The 15668-nt window shown below is 51.9% G+C and overlaps 1 protein-coding gene across 1 annotated transcript in view; it reads right to left on the minus strand.

Moving 5' to 3' along the window:
- The window catches only part of FAM222A (family with sequence similarity 222 member A), a 48086-nt gene that overhangs the window by 12594 nt on the left and 19824 nt on the right, over positions 1 to 15668 (minus strand). The window contains exon 2 of the mRNA XM_037052301.1: positions 6090 to 6217. Within this exon, the coding sequence (XP_036908196.1) occupies positions 6090 to 6171 (82 nt within the window). The 5' untranslated portion in view covers positions 6172 to 6217. The remainder of the gene's footprint in view (positions 1 to 6089; positions 6218 to 15668) is intronic.

Below are 15668 nucleotides of genomic sequence, written 5' to 3' on the forward strand. Positions count from 1 at the left end.
GATGATTGGCCAAACAAACAAAACCCAAATACATATTTCCCCTCATAAAAATGGGGTCGTGGAAGAGGTGAAGATTATGGCTTCATATTTTCACTGTGAAGGAAAAAAAATGTAACAGTTGTTTCTATGAAGCAAAAACACAAAGCGAAGATATGAGTTGAAGGAAAATCTTACTGTATAAGCAAGAGGGGGAAAAAGAAATGCACGCATGGGATGGAAGTGAGCAAAATGAGAAGACAATGAGTTGGAAAGGCTTCATCTGAAGAGGCTACTTAGGGCCCTGGCTGGTGTAGCTCAGTGGATTGAGCGCGAGCCTGTGAACCAGACGATCGAGGTTCGATTCCCAGTCAGGGCACATGCCTGGGTTGCAGGCAAGTTCCCCCGCAGGGGCCAGTTCCCAGCAGGGGGTGCACGAGAAGCAACCATACATTGATGTTTCTCTTCCTCTCTCCCTCCCTTCCCATCTAAAGATAAATAAATAAAAAATTAAAAAAAAAGAAGAGGCTACCTAGGGAAGAAGGGCCAAAGCCAGCCAGTCTGTGCTTAACTGGGGCCCCCAAAAGGGAGAAAATGAAATAATACAAGCCCCGGGAAAAGCGGACTGGAACGGGCGGCCCCGGGACACACGCTAGTGAAGAAACGGCATGAAAGACACAGCTCGACATGAAATATAAAGAAGGGGAACCCAGGCTTCAGTTGCTCCGTGGTAACGCTTGACACAAGACCACAGCAAGGTCGACAAAAGCCCTCAAGAACACAAAGTGGCCCAGAGATCATTTTTAGCTCACTCAAGTAGATAGCCCTGAGCGTGCGGAACGCCAGGGGTGCTGTTCATGTGAGGCCTGACGCCGCAGACCAGAGGAGGGCCAGCGTTCCGGTGACGGGAACGAGGGCGAAAGCGCTGGTGGTGAGAACTGACCCCATTTACCCTGGAGGCTGAGATTCAAACAACGGGGTGGGGGGATTGTGGTGCTGTACCCAGATGCTAACATTACAAGCCCCAGGAATGGTGTCCCTAATAATGGAAGGGAGGGGAGAAGGGGACAGGAGTGTAAGAACATCACTGAGGCTGATGTCAGGTAACAGAGGTTTAAAGGGGTAACGTGAACTCCAAGGACATGCTGTAGAAAAAAAAAAGAAAGCTGATCCTTGAATAACACAGGGATTAGGGGTGTCAATCCCCCACACAGTCAAAAATCCACACAAAGCCCTGGCTGGTGTAGCTCAGTGGATTGAGCGCAGGCCTGCGAACCACATGATCGCGGTTCGATTCCCAGTCAGGGCACAGGCCTGGGTTGCAGGCCAGTTCCCAGCAGGGGACTCATGAGAGGCAACCATCCATTGATACTTCTCTCCTTCTCTTCCCTTCTAAAGATAAATAAATAAAATCTTTAAAAAAAATCCACACAAAACTTTTGACTCCCCCCAAAACTTAACTATCAATAGCCTGCTGTAGACTGTAAGCCTTACTAATCATCTAAACAGTTGATTCAACATCTCTGTATTGTCTACTGTGTTCTCACAATAAGGCAAGCCAGAGAAAAGAAAACATTACCAAGAAAATCCTAAGGCAGAGAAAATACATTTGTGGCACTGACTGGGTTTCTTTTTAAAAACCCACGTGGAAGCGGAACCACATGGTTCAAACCCGCGCTGTTCTGGTGTCAACTGGACGCTAATGCCATCGTTTCGTTCACCTTGGGGAACATAATAGAGACTGTCCCAAAGAAAGGAAACATTAGGGCATTATTTCAAGTTACTAGAACAAAGACACCAGCCTTCCTCGTGATTAGTGGGTGCACCAAACAAAGCAGAGAATGCAGAGCACAGAGGGAAAGACTTTTAAAAGCAATTACGGCAAAGCACAAAATGAGCTAAGATGAGACATCTGTCATATCAATAAATGTAAATGGGCTAAGCGCTCAAAAAATTTTTTACAAGGCATTCAGGTGGAATCACAAAGCTTAATCCAGCTCTAAACCTGTATGAGTCACAGCTAAACAAAGTCATTCAGAAAGGCTGAAATAAAAGGGTTGGCCGAGGTTTCAAGAAAACTCTGAATTAAAAGAGCAGAGGTTACTACCTTTTTTTTTTTGAAGATTGTATTTATTTATTTTTTAGAGAGAAGGGAAGGGAGGGAGGAAGAGAGAAAGGAACATCAATGCGTGGTTGCCTCTCACGTGCCCCCTACCGGGGACCTGGCCCCCAACCCAGGCATGTGCCCTAGACTGGGAATCGCACTGGTGACCCTTTGGTTTGCAGCCCATGCTCAACTCACTGAGCTACAGCAGTCAGGGCCAGAGGTTACTATCTTAACAGGTGAAATTGAATCTGCCCCCGGAAGTATTGAGTATAGTAAAAAAAGCTGCAGTCACGATGAAGACTTACGGTGTTAATAGCTATGTGGTAAGTGACCACAGAGCTGTGGGTGCCACAAAAAGAAACAGCCTGGAGCCCATCATCAGTGGGCACCCAATTCTCTTTCCACGACAAGTAAGCGCGGCAATGGAAGACCTAAGTAGCATTAATTAATGGGGTGGATATAACTGGTATACGCCAAACTCCAGACCCTGAAAACAGAGCCCCATCTTCTTTTCAAGTCTCCGTAAAAAGTCTCAAAACTCAGACACACAGGCCCTGACCGGGTAGCTCGATGTGAGAGTATCGTTCTGAAGCACCAAGGTTGCGTGTTCGATCCTCGGTCAGGGTACCCATAGGAATCAACCAAAGAATGCATCAATCAAGTGGGACAACAGATCTTGTCTCTCTCTCTCTCCCCCTTCCTCTCTCGAAAATAAATTTTTAGAAACTCACAAAATGCGACCAAAGATGATATCGCAAAGAAAACAATGAAATACAAAAAAAGTAGAAGTCATAGACAACCTTTTGATCATAATGCAACGAAACAAGGAGAGAAACAAAACACACAGGCACCTACTACCTGGCTGCAGAGACGGAACTCAAATGAGCCTTAGGTCCAAGAGGAAATTGTTGAAGTTATACAATATCTCGGGTAAAGGATGATGAAGAGGCTGCGCCTCAGAACCTATAGGATGTAGCTAAAGCAGTGGTCAGGGAATTCATAGCCTTAATTTTCCCTTTTTTTATCAGTATAAAGATTTTAAGCTTCTAACTCAAGAAATTTAAAAAAAGATTTTAGTAAAGATAAAGGCATAAGTGAATGAATTAGAATCCAAAAATGGGTAATTACTAATAAATCCTAAATATGGATCTTTGGGACAAGGGAATGGCTAACCTCATCAGCTAACTAGTAATCAGAAAAAAAAGGGGGGGGACTACAAAATACACAATCTAAGAAATAAGGGTGAATTAATCATGAAAAAACATTGTATATTGTTTTGTTCAACTTCATGCAAATAAATTCGAAAACCCGAATGAAAGGAATACTTTTCTAGAGAAATATAATTTACCAAACTCATTCAAGAAGCAGAACAATTAGAACAGAAAAATTATTACAGAAGAAAGAGTATTACCAAAGAGCTACCAAATAAATGCACTAGCCTAGACTATTCAATGGAGGGTCAACCGATCTTTAAAAAACAGAGTCCATTCCTAGTTAAACTCTTACAAAGTATAGAGAAAGAAGGAAATTCTCTGTTTTCTTCATGAAGTAATTAAGCATAACACTTATAGCAAAACTCAACAAAAAATTGTTCCAAAAAAAAACTAAAGACCACTCCTGTTGACGAAACTGAGGCAAACCTCCTAAGTAAAAGAGTAAAGCCAATCCCTCACTGGCATATTATAAAGAAATATTCAGCCCTGGCTGGTGTGGCTCAGTGGATTGAGTGCGGGCTGCAAACCAGGGGGTCGCCAATTCGATTCCCAGTCAGGGCACATGCCTGGGTTGCGGGCCAGGTCCCTGGTACAGGGCACACGAGAGGCAACCACACACTAATGATCCTCCCCCTCTCACTCTCCTTCTCTTCACCTCTCTCTAAAGATGGATAAATAGAATCTTTTTTTAAAAAAGAAATAGTCACCATGAACAAGTCAGATTCAACCAGGAATACAAATTAGGGTGGTTCAATGTTAAGAAATCTATATTCTTCTTCACATTAACAGATTAAAGGAAAAACCCATATGATCATTGTCATAGACTCTGAAAAGTCATTTGGTAAACCTTCAACTTCCAGGCTTGATTTTTAAAATTCTTAATAACATAAGAATAGATGGACATGTATTTAACCTGATAAAATATTTGCCCCCAATCCAGCATTTTGCTAATAGGGAAATCTTAGAAGCTTCTCGCTGCAAGCCAGGGACAAGGCAAGAATGTCTATTAGCACTATTATTATTTTTCTTTGTTCTAGGGATAGTAGCCAACGATATTAAACAAGACAAAGAAATTAAGGTCTAACACTTCCAAAGTAGGAAGTAAAATGATCACTTGCAAATGATAGAATAGTAAACTGGAAAACCAAAGAGACTAAATTAAAAAGCCATTACAAACAAAAAGATTTCAGTGAGATGGCAGGAGTTAAAAGCCTTTATATAAATAAACTCCGTTTAGGAAAGAAAAGACTTGCCAAACAGGTTAACTATTCAGAAGTAAACTCAAAAAACTGTGTGAGATCTCAATGAAGCAAGTTATTAAAACATTCCCAAGGGATGCACAAGAACACACAGAAAGGTATCACATTCTTGGATGGAAAGACATCATCATAAAAATGCCATGTCTTCCTATACTAATTTATAAATTTAATGTGGTCCTAGTAAAAACACAAATAGGACATTTGCTCTTTCCTAGATAAATTGATTCCACAGTTCAGACAGAAAAATGAAGGAAAAAGCCAAGGAAATTCTGCCTGGGGGGGATAGTGAAGAATAAGGAAAAACGCGCAGCCGCAAATGTGAAAATTGTTCCACGCATGCCACAACATGGATGAGTCTCAAAAACATTGTGCCAAGTGAAAGGAGACAGGCACAGAAGGCCCTGGATCGCGTGATTCTCTCCTTGGGAAAGGCCAGGACAGGGAAACCTGCAGGGACAGAAGGGGGCAGGCAGGTCAGGGAGCGACTGCTAACAGTTAAGAAGGGGTTTCTTTTTGAAGTGATGGTGACGGGTGCGAAACTCTGTGAACACACTAAAAACACACTGAGTTGTACACGTCAAATGGGTGGACAGTATGGTACATGAGTTATATCTCAATGAAGCTGTTAAAAATTTAAAAAAATGTATTATAATGCTGTAATAATTAAAATGCTTAGAAGTACCAAGAATGGTACTTCATGGTACTTCAAAATAGAAGTACTCCGCTGGTGTAGCTCAGTGGATTGAGCGTGGGCCTGTGATCCACACGATCATGGTTTGATTCCCAGTCAGGGCACATGCCTGGGTTGCAGGCCAGTTCCCAGTGGGGGACCCACGAGAGGCAACCATACATTGATATTTCTCTCCCTTTCTCCTTCCCTTCCTCTCCCCCTCTAAAGATAAATAAAATCTTTTAAAAAACTCAAAACTGGAATTAAAAAAAAAAAAAAGAAGTGCCAAGTCCATCTCCGTAATTGGACACACTGAAAAAGCAAAGCCCAGAGAGGGAAAGGACGCGCCTGAGGTCACGCAGCAAACCAGACCCAGAGCTGGGGTCCCGTTCAGGACCATTTGCTTCCACATAATCCCACTCTCTGCTAAGGCAGGAAATGGTAGTGAGCAAGACAGACGTGGCACATGGCGGAGTCACAGGGGGGCTGGGGTTGGGGCCACGGTGCTGGTAGTGGTCAGAGATGGCTACTAGGAAGCTACTTGTCACACCTGGTGGGAGTCGGCCAAAGGGACTGGGTGCCCTTGTAGGGGAGGGACTCCAGGGAGGCAGCACAACATGGGCAGAGGCCTAGAGGCACTCAGAGTTCGAGACTGGGTCGGGCGTACAGGGGAGGACATGCTGGGCGTGGATGGCATCCCCTGCCCGGGCCTGCCCCACAAAGGCCTGAGATGGAAATAGTTTGGTAGTACCCAAACCCAGATAGCAAGCCCTGTGGACTCAGAGTGGGAGAGAAGGGGCAAGGTGGGGGGGGGGACTGGGAGGGCACAGAGGGTGGTGTACAGGGTGAGGGTGCCCACTCACACTTGCGCAGCTCCAGGCTCTTGGTCGGGCAGGCCAGGTGTTGGCCCGGTGGGTTCTGGGTCCTCTGCAGACAGGCCAGCATGGCTAAACTGGGGGCCCTCGGCACGGCAGGCTCAGTGGCAGGGTCCCTGTGAGAAGGGAGATGAGGTACTTGTCACATGGGCTGCTCCATGCCCGCCTCCCATCTCCCTCAGCTGGGCGTCGGTGCCTGCAGCCTCCCAGAGCCCCAAAGAACTTCGGAGACTTTCGAAGCAGACACCCTTCCTCCCTTATCAAACAGACCAGCAACTAGGCCCCGGGGCATCAAGAGGCTCATCTGTGGCCTCAGAGGATGAAAAGATTCCGGGTCTCCTGAGTGATAGACTTCCACTGTGATGGGGCCAGAACTGATTGTTCAGACCTGTCCCAGCCCTGCTCAGAGTTCGGGTCACGCCCTCCAAGGGGCTGCCCTGATGCCCTCAGGCCTCTCAGGTTCTCCCGATTCCTGCCCCTCCATGTTCCCTCAGCAGGCTGTCCTTCCGGCTCCTTTGCAACCCCCTGTGAGCAGATGTGCACACCCCCCCGAGTCAGCCAGGAGCCCACCCAGGACGAAGACCTCACCCGGCACCTTGGGAACCCACAGGGAGGGGCGCCCAGGGACTGCCAGTGGCTACGCAGTGCTGAGGTTTATGGAACTTGGTCTGCCCCCCACCTGGGGAGTTCTCACAGCGCCCCTGGAGGGGAAATGTCCAGGGTGGCTCCAACCCTGACCCATACTGAGCCTGGGCTTGATCTCAGACTGAGCTCTGAGCCAAGGCCCCCAGGGCTGCCACAGCTTCCTGCCCGAGCTCCCTACCCCAAAGAGAAAGGGCAGGGCCGCGCGGGCCAGGCAGCCGTCTCCTCGGGTGGCAGCTCAGATGTGGCTGCAGACAGGACCGCGTCTGCTTGTTCACCCAGAGTCAGGTGCCCAGCGTTCACATATAGGAACCCCATTTTGTGAACACTTTCCTGGGAACCCCGAGTCCCCGAGGGGCAGGGTGACATAGACAGGGCCTGTCTTGGAGGCCATGGGGATAGGGTGGGGGTTTCTCTGCCAGGCCCCTCTCTCCCTCTCTCCCCAGGAAGGGGATGGCAGGCCCAGGGGAGAGCTGAACTCCAGACACCCCTTGATGCCCTGGCACCCCACCCCACTCCCACAACCTGAGTCCCCAGCAGCCCAGCTGGGCCAACTCAATCCTCATGCTGGTTTAAAAAAAAAGACAGTGTGTGTGTGTGTGTGTGTGTGCGCGCGCGCGCGCGTGCACGTGCACGTTTGGGGAGGGGTGTTTAAGGGGAAGAAAAGGAAGTTATTTAATACTAAACAGGTGTCTGGAGCCCTAAATTCTGTGGCTTTCTTCTAATAATGAAGTATTCATGAGGAAAGGCCTTTTTCCACTACTTTCTTAAGATACTAATTTCACAACAAGCTCCTTGTTACCGCGCAATTATTCCAGTCTTGTATTTCCCGGAGACGGTTTCAGCCTCCTGTCTGCCCCGGCCTCTCGGTAAATGAAAGACAATCACGTAGCCACCTTTCATTACGCTCTATTTTACTTTCAGCAAAGGTACCCTGAAAGAAATGATTTACACTGAAAGGGACTTTTATTCAGTTTCAAAACCAATTTTCTCCTATTACTGTCTCAAAAGAGAGAGAGAGAGAGAGAGAGAAAGTAGGGGATGGGTTGGGGGAGGGGAGGTGATGCTCATCCTCCCCCGCCCCCCAATCGCCAGCCTTAACGCAGCGACGCGATAAAAGCTGCAGTATCCACTTCCCGGCTTTGATTTCTGGTAATTTTAAAATATGCCATTACAATCAGGCAGAAATTATACAGTTTAAAAAGGGAGTGAAGTGGGCTTATTGCAGAGATGAAAGCCCTTGACTGCGAGGACGCGGCGCGGCTCCTGGGGGACCGAGATGGGAGCCCGTGGCGGGGCTGGTCCTCCGTGGGGCCCTTTGGGACACGCCTGCCCCCGCGGGCACGCCCTGCCCCGTTTGGACACCCAGGGCCGTTCAGAGCTGGTTCACATGCAGCCATGCTCACTCAGTGAATGTGTCTTCCTGCAGAAGGGCACGCCGCTGTCGAACCCTCACCCACACCGCCTGACACACCCCTCCGTGCCCGCTGGCCTCCTCACGCATGCGCAGTCCGCAGACACACTCAACCGTGTGTACACCTGGAAGGTGAGAGGCCTGTGGCTACCGCGCGCACAGCCTGGCCTTTCCCGCACTACAACCCAGGGCAGTGTCCACCTCTTGCCGCTCTGATGCAGGGTTTAGGGGACAGAGGGGAGGCCTGGAGAAGGCCAGCTGGCTGCAGGGCGCAAGCTTCTCCCTCCACAGATGGGGAAGTCCGAGCCTGGAAGAAGTGACACCCAGCTCAGGGCCACCCAGCAAGCAGAGGCTGGGTGAGCCTGCCCTCTCACCCCTGGGCTACACTGTGGCCCACACCCCAGGGCAGCCCTGGGCCAGAGAAGAGGGAGGCCATGACCTTGTGAGCTAAGGAAACCTGAGCTGGAAGCCTGGAACCTCCCGAAGCCAGTGCCCATGGTGTGACCCCAGGGAAGCTACGGCCCCTCTCTTATAAACTGACTCTGTGAGCCCACCCAGGGCATTCTCCTCCAGGGTCCTGCCCATGCCCATCTCTGGAGCTCCACCTCACCTCTGGTCATTTAGGGGGTGCCGGGGGCCCAGAAGCCCAGCCCCTTTCCAGCCTCCACCTCACAAGGCCCCAGGGGCCATGCATCCCAGCATGCTTTGCAACCAAGAGGGGCAGGCTGGGGACCACTGTTGCTGGCAGGGGAGGGCAGGCTGCCTGTCCTGGGGCCTCTCCAGACACCCTCGCCTGCCCTCCACGTGGGCTCCAGATTTCAGAATGCTGCAATGGTGCCTGGGTGTTCCTGGGAACCGAGAGGTCACCTGTCCCACCTTGGGACCACAGAGGATTCCCTGCAGGCCCTGGCCTAGCTATCCAATACAGCTGCCTGGATGGTCCCTAGCTTCCAGAGGCTCAGCAGGCAGCACCCTGCAGCCTAAGAGGCGGTGGTCACTTGGAGAGGGGGGATTTCTTTCTGTATCCCCCGTTCCCCTAACTCACTGCCCATTCTCCCAGGAACCATCTGCTCTGGGGCTGGAGCAGGTGGGGGTCCAGTGCGAGGGGTGGGGTAGGCAGGGGCCAGCCATGCAGGGAGAATTGGACCACTGCCTCCACCTTCTGTATCACCCCCATCATCTACAAATGAGACTGAGATCCGTCTGCCTGGTCCTAACACTTTCTTCTGGCCTCAGAGTAGAGCCCGGCCCTCACCGCCTGGCCTGCAAGGCCCTGTGACCTGCCTCCCTCATCTCTCCTCCCTTCCTGCTAGTCCTCCCACTAGCCCGGCTGCCTCACACCTCCAGACCTCCGCCTGTGCTGCCCCTCTGCCTACAGCGCTGCCACCCGACTCTGGCACCCCTCCTCTGGGTATCCTCCCTCACAGTCCTAATCACACCGAGGTGTAACTGCCAGTTTGCCGTGGCTGGTGTGGCTCAGTGGATTGAGTGTCGGCCTGTGAACCAAAGGGTCGCCAGTTCGATCCCAGGTCTAGGGCACATGCCTGGGTTGTGGGCCAGGTCCCTGGTGGGGGGCGCACAAGAGGCAATTGCACATTGATGTTTCTCTCCATCTCTTTCTCCCTCCCTTCCCCTCTCTAAAAATAAATAAAATCTTTAAAAAATTAACTTCCGATTTTCATGTCTGTCTCTTGCCATGAGACTCTGAGTTTCTCGGGGGCAAGGACCATGTCTTCTTTCTTTCTCCCCAGTGCCTGGCAAAAAGTAACCATTTAACAAACGGTGTTGAATGAATGGCTGAACCAAAGAATCAGTTATTGTCAGATGGAGGACTGAGGCCCAGAGAAGCCAAGCACCCTGCACAAGGTCACACAGCAAGCTGGGGACAGGACTGGAGCAGGTGCCTGAAACACGCACGATCTTCCCATCTGCAGAAAGCCAGCCCCGTAGAGCCCCCACCCGGACTCACGACTCCCCCAGCCGCGGACCATCCTGGGAGCACTGCTCATTTTGAAATCTGATCTGCAAATCGAGCTGTTTATAAGCCCAAGGTCTTTTGTGACTTTAATAATAAAAAAAGGGTGGGGGGAGAGGAAAATGTCGCAAGCCTCAATGATCAGACTGCTTTGGCACCAGCCCTGACGTGGGGGCTGATAAGATGCCTTATCTTGGAGGCACCTCTAGGAAAAGGTCCCCTGCACCAGATAACGCCCCCAGTTGTCGATATGCCCTTTCATAGCTAAGGATTTAGATAAAGGAAATGTGACAGGGGAGGGGAGAGAATGGAAGGAACTTTCCAAGTCCAAGGAGGTATTAAGTCTGCGCTGCTTGCCTTGGCAGAACAATGCATGGGAGGAGGACGTCTACAGGCTGTCTTTATTTTCATTAAAAGAACGGGGAATTGGGGGCCTTGGCCCTGCCTGCCTTTTGTCATCTCTCCCTGCCTGTCTGGCTGCAGGGGGGCTTCAGGGACCACCCCCTGGCCAGTGGGAGGGGGGGGGACTGGAAAATGACAACACCGAAACAAGCACTAATAATAGCTGTGCACGTTCATGGAACGTCCCCTCCGCCTCGCCCCACGTGCCTCCTGTCTGTTAGCCCTCACCGCAGCCGCCTCTGCGGTAGCTTCTGTTTTTAGCCCCATTTTACAGAATAGGGAATGGTCCCAAAGAGGGGAAGTAATCTGCACAAGTTCACACAGCTTTGAGGTGGCAGAGACGAGGGGGTCACCGCCATCAGAGCCTGCACCCTTGGCCTCACATCCCGGTGCAGCCCCTACGCCTGGCTCCACGGTGGTGAGGGGCTCATCAGCCCTCAGCTCCCAGCCAGCTGGGCAGGAAGGAGTAGGAAAGAGCAGAAGCAAGGCCTGCTGCTTCCCAATGCCCGATTCTACTCTTGGAGGAACTGGAATCACAGAGAGGGAGGCGGTGAGAGGAGGACCAGGAGGGCCCCTTATCCTGTAAGTAGAGGACATTCCCAGAGGCAACGTGCTGGGCAGAACAACACTTCTGCCCATTGAGAAAGCCTAAGCCCTGCCTCTTTAAGTGGCTGTCATTCATTCATTCATTCAGGCAGCAAACATTCCCTGAGCATCTTTTGAGGGCCAGCCCTGTGCCAGGCACACAAAGGGGGTTCCAGATGCAATCCATCCTTGAGAGGTTTAGAATCTGGAGTGAGGATGAGACAGGAAGCCTGGAGAAGGAACATCAAAGAGTGTCCCGCCGAAAGGGAAGATCCAACCAGAACTAGCTGCCCACTCCCAAATCTAGCCCATTGAAAATGGACTTGCTGCCCTGGACAGTGTGGCTCAGTTGGTTGGGTGTCGTTCTGCAAGGTGAAAGGCCACAGGTTTGCTTCCTGGTCAAGGCACATGCCTGGGTTGCAGGTTCAGTCCTTGGTCAGGGCACATGCAAGAGGCAAACAATTCATGTTTCTCTCTCAGTTCAGTGTTTCTCTCCCCCCGTCTCTCCTTCCCTTCTCCTCTTTCTAAAAAATAATCAAAAGATCTTTAAAAAGTGGACTTTCCTGGCCTCTCCCTCAGCTGCCAATATTTCCTGGAGTCAGCAGGTGGCAGATTCTCCCCTGGTGCATGCGCTCGAGAGATCAGCAGCCTGCCCCTTGCCAGGCTGGGCTGGCCCTGGAGCAGGGCAGAATGTCAATACTAGGGCTCCGCAGCAGGGTGAGGCTGTGATCCCAGGAAGGCCAAGGATCATGCCATTTTCCGTCCTCCCTCCCTCCCCGGTATTGTCCACTGGGGCCTCTGTGGCTCCACTCAAGGCCAAAGACTGGCTGTGGCTTAGAGGGGAAGGTCATGCCAGGCCCTCCCCAGCATCCAAAGAGACTAGAAGCTCAGAGAGAAAGGCCAGCTTCAGAGGCCTCAGGGCGACCCCTGCCAGTCAATGGCCAGTGCTGGGATTCTGAGTGGCTGAGCGACCTTGAGACCTGTCTCTCACGGTACCTCAGTCTCCATTTCCCTCACAGAATCTTAATGGGGAGCAAGCGGGCTTGTGATGGTATGAGGGCCTTCCAGCTTGGAGGAGGGGATGTTACAATTTGGTTTTCACACATAATCCAGTATAAGACACGCAAGACACAATCACGTGAGACACAGAGTTAGGTCTTCAGCCCATGGGCACACAAAGGGGGTTCTAGATGCAGTCTGTCCTTGGGGTATTTAGAATCTTGAGTGGGGATGAGGGGGAAGCTGCAGAAACCCAGCAGTTCTGTAAAGCGGTGAGCAGACCGTTTGGACTCGGAGTTCCCTGAAAATCTGCAAACATGACGCCTGCTCTTCCCAGGGCCTACAGCCTTCGTGGGAGGGGGCAGGAGCTCTCACCTCCAGCCCCCTTGCTGTCCTTGAAGCCCCATTCCCTTCACCCCGGCCTGGCCACAGAGCCTGCTCCCACGTGCGGGGAAGGATGCAAAGGGGCGGCAGGAGGCCCAGGGCTCAGGGAGGGGAATCAGCATTGGACTGGGAGCCTGGGAGGGGTGGGGTCAGAATCTGGCTCCCTAGCCCTGCGGGGGTTGCTCTTCTGGGTCCGTCCCTACGACCGACCATGAGCCGGGCCAGCATGTAACCTCCAGAAGCATCGAGGGACAGGATTTGCCTGCCCTCGTCCAGAACAGAAGGGCAGAAGGACATTTGCCCCGGAGGCCACAGAAAATCTGGGTGCGCAGTCCCTCCCCCACAACCAGAGGTCGAACTCTCTCTTTCTTCCTCCCCTGCCTCTACCCCTGTCTCTTTCTCCATCTGCCTCCCGTCCTCCTTCTTCCCTGCTGTCTCCTTTCTTGCTCCCTTCCTGACCCCACTCTCCCCTCCTCCTTCTCCCCCCAGTTCTGTCTCTCTGTGAGGCAGCTGGAGGAGAAGCCCTCCCCCACCCCTGTTCCAAGCCCGAGGCCTTCTAGGGGACCCTGTTAATAATTAAATGTTAATCTAAAAAGCAATTTGAGCTGCAGCTAGGCAGATCTGGTTAGAGATTACATTAGCATGGAGGAGGCGAGGGTAATTTTCTTTAACCCCTCTCCTGATCTCTCAAGCCCCGGAATCTTCGAGTCACACTGGCACCGCTGATTAAACCGGTGCGGGGCCTGGCTGTGGATAAGGGGCCTGTGAAAAGTGATTATTTCCCACTGCCGTTTGGGCCGCAGCACCGGAAAGGGATTTTGACTTTTTTTTTTTTTTCAGGCTGGGGGTGGGGGACATTGCCCTCTTCAGCTGGAGGCCTCATCTACCCTAGATCACTGTTGCATGCAGCCTCAAAAAGTACAAAAGGACAGGAAGCGAACCAACCACCCTGAATTCTGGACGGCAGGCAGCGGAGTCCGCAGGCGGGCATCCCTCTGGACACACCACACACCGCCACACTTGCCGGCCTTTACCTGAGTTGTCTTTTCTGCCCACAAGTCCTTTCCACATCTCTGCCCCTTCAGTCTACATTCAGCTGAAGCCCAGGTTCCTCAAGGGCTTCTCAGAGACATACAAGGTACTTGATAGACAGCTGATGAATAAGTGAATGGATGGGGTTCCCTGTATGACCCCCTCCTCCCCAGGCTCACGGTGCTCTGACCAGTGCCTGCTCATAGTAGGCCCTTGGAAACTGTCTCCTGAAGGAAGGATGGATGGCCGGCAGAGTCAGGACAAGGCGGGGCTCAGGAAGTGTCCCACTGGCACCCAGGGCTGCCCTCAGGGCGGGGGCTGCGCTTTTGGGCCCTTCAGCACCACGGCCAGCTCCCAGCCCTAGGGACCTGGAGGAAGGAGGGGAGGATCCTGGGAGCCTAGTGACGTCAGTCTCCATGGGAACTAACTGTGCTGTATCTGCCCTGGGCAGCAAGCACTCCTACTGCTGGAAGGGAAGCACGTGACAAATGAAGCACCTACTGTGTGCCAGGGTCTGTGGAAGATGCTGAGGCAGTGACAGATCTTGACGGGGAGAGGGGGGTGGGGTCAGAGGGACAACTACAAGGCAGGATAACAAGCCATAATGCAGCCCACCCTACCTATCCTAGGGGTGTCAAGATAAAAACATAGCCCCGCTGCCTTGTATGGCCGCCAGTGTTGTGTCCTGGGCTTTGGGGCCAGATGCCTGAGCTTTATCTCTCTCCTAAATCCCAGCTTTACCCCTTAATTCGGTGGCCTTGGGTGAATACCTCCGCCTCTCTGAGTCTCAACTTCCTCATCTGAGAAAGGAGTTAATTCCTCACCATGAATTAATACGATTAAAGTGCCAGGGTCATAGTCGTACCTCCCTAAGTGGTAGACATTGTTAGTATGGTTGGTGACTATTACCTACAGATAGGTAGGTAGGAAGTAGCTACAAGAAGAAGGTGGGGACAGGCAGTCCCATGCACAGGCAAGCACATGGAGACTTGAAGGAAGCTGGTGTATGTGGAGGACCTGAAGCAGCTCCGAACGGCTGGGGAAGCTGCCTTGTTGGTGAGCACCTCCTGAGAGCCCCTGTGCGAGAGGCCAGGCAGCGATGCCAGCATGGAGAGAACGGGGCAAAGGGCCCAACCAACCTCAAGGTGCAGTGACCCTCTTACTGTGGACAAGTGCTGGTTTAGGGCAGGGAGAGGTTAAGAGAAGGTGTGTGTGGATGGGTAGATGCAGGGCGGCAGGGGGCAGGGGCTCACATGAAGGCTCAGAGCTGCCTCGCCTGGGGATGGGGTGAGGGGCCTTGTTGTCCCTGGCTGGCCCAATCCCAGAGCCAGAGCCTCCTGAAGGTCAGCACCTAGGGAGTAAATGGGGGGCTCACTGTCACGCAAATGAGCCTTCAGGAAACCCTAGTTGGGGGAGCAAAGCCCCCAAATCCAGACCTCTCCCCAGCTTCCACCTCCAAGATGGGAAGTTTGGGGCAGGAGCAACTGTACAAGTCATTCAAGGCTTCCCCTCGCCTAGTTCAGGCCTCGGTTCTTTAATCACAGCGCTACCAAGTCTCACTGTCACCTTCCATCAGAGAGATGGGGGGTGAAGCTGGGAATCAGCACCCAGTGCCATCAGTGCCGGATGCCATAACAGGGGCTGGGGAAGCCCCCATGGAAAGGCCTCAACTGAGTGTTTTTGGAGGAGGTCACAGAACCTCCTTGGAGGAGCAACACAGAAGGAGATGGGAAGGGCTGGGTGCTCCCAGCCACCCTCTCGCCTATTCCCCCTTCCCTCCCTCCTCCAGGCTCCTGCACCATGGTCAGGGTTCAGTCAGCAACAGGGAAGGAGAAGAATCTAATAATAAGAGCAATAATAGGAGCTAGTTTTTATTTCTAGTGTTCCCCATGGGCTCAGCACTTCACAGGCGTCACCTGATTTAACCTGCCCCACCCCGGGGAGGAAGAGACAATTACTGTGGTTGCTATACCCAGGAGGAAACAGAAGCCCGAGGGGGGGAAGGGGCTATCCAGGGCCGAAAGCCAGCAGTGGAAGGGGCAGAAGGGCCCAGCAGGGGAGGCAGGCCTGAGAATTACACGGGTCTCTGCCAGGGAAGGTGAAGATGGGTGGGGAGCAAAGCAGGAGAACAGGG

This window comes from Sturnira hondurensis, unplaced genomic scaffold (genome assembly GCF_014824575.4).
Source record: "Sturnira hondurensis isolate 20B ecotype Veracruz unplaced genomic scaffold, ASM1482457v3 Scaffold0007406, whole genome shotgun sequence".
Lineage (NCBI taxonomy): Eukaryota > Metazoa > Chordata > Mammalia > Chiroptera > Phyllostomidae > Sturnira > Sturnira hondurensis.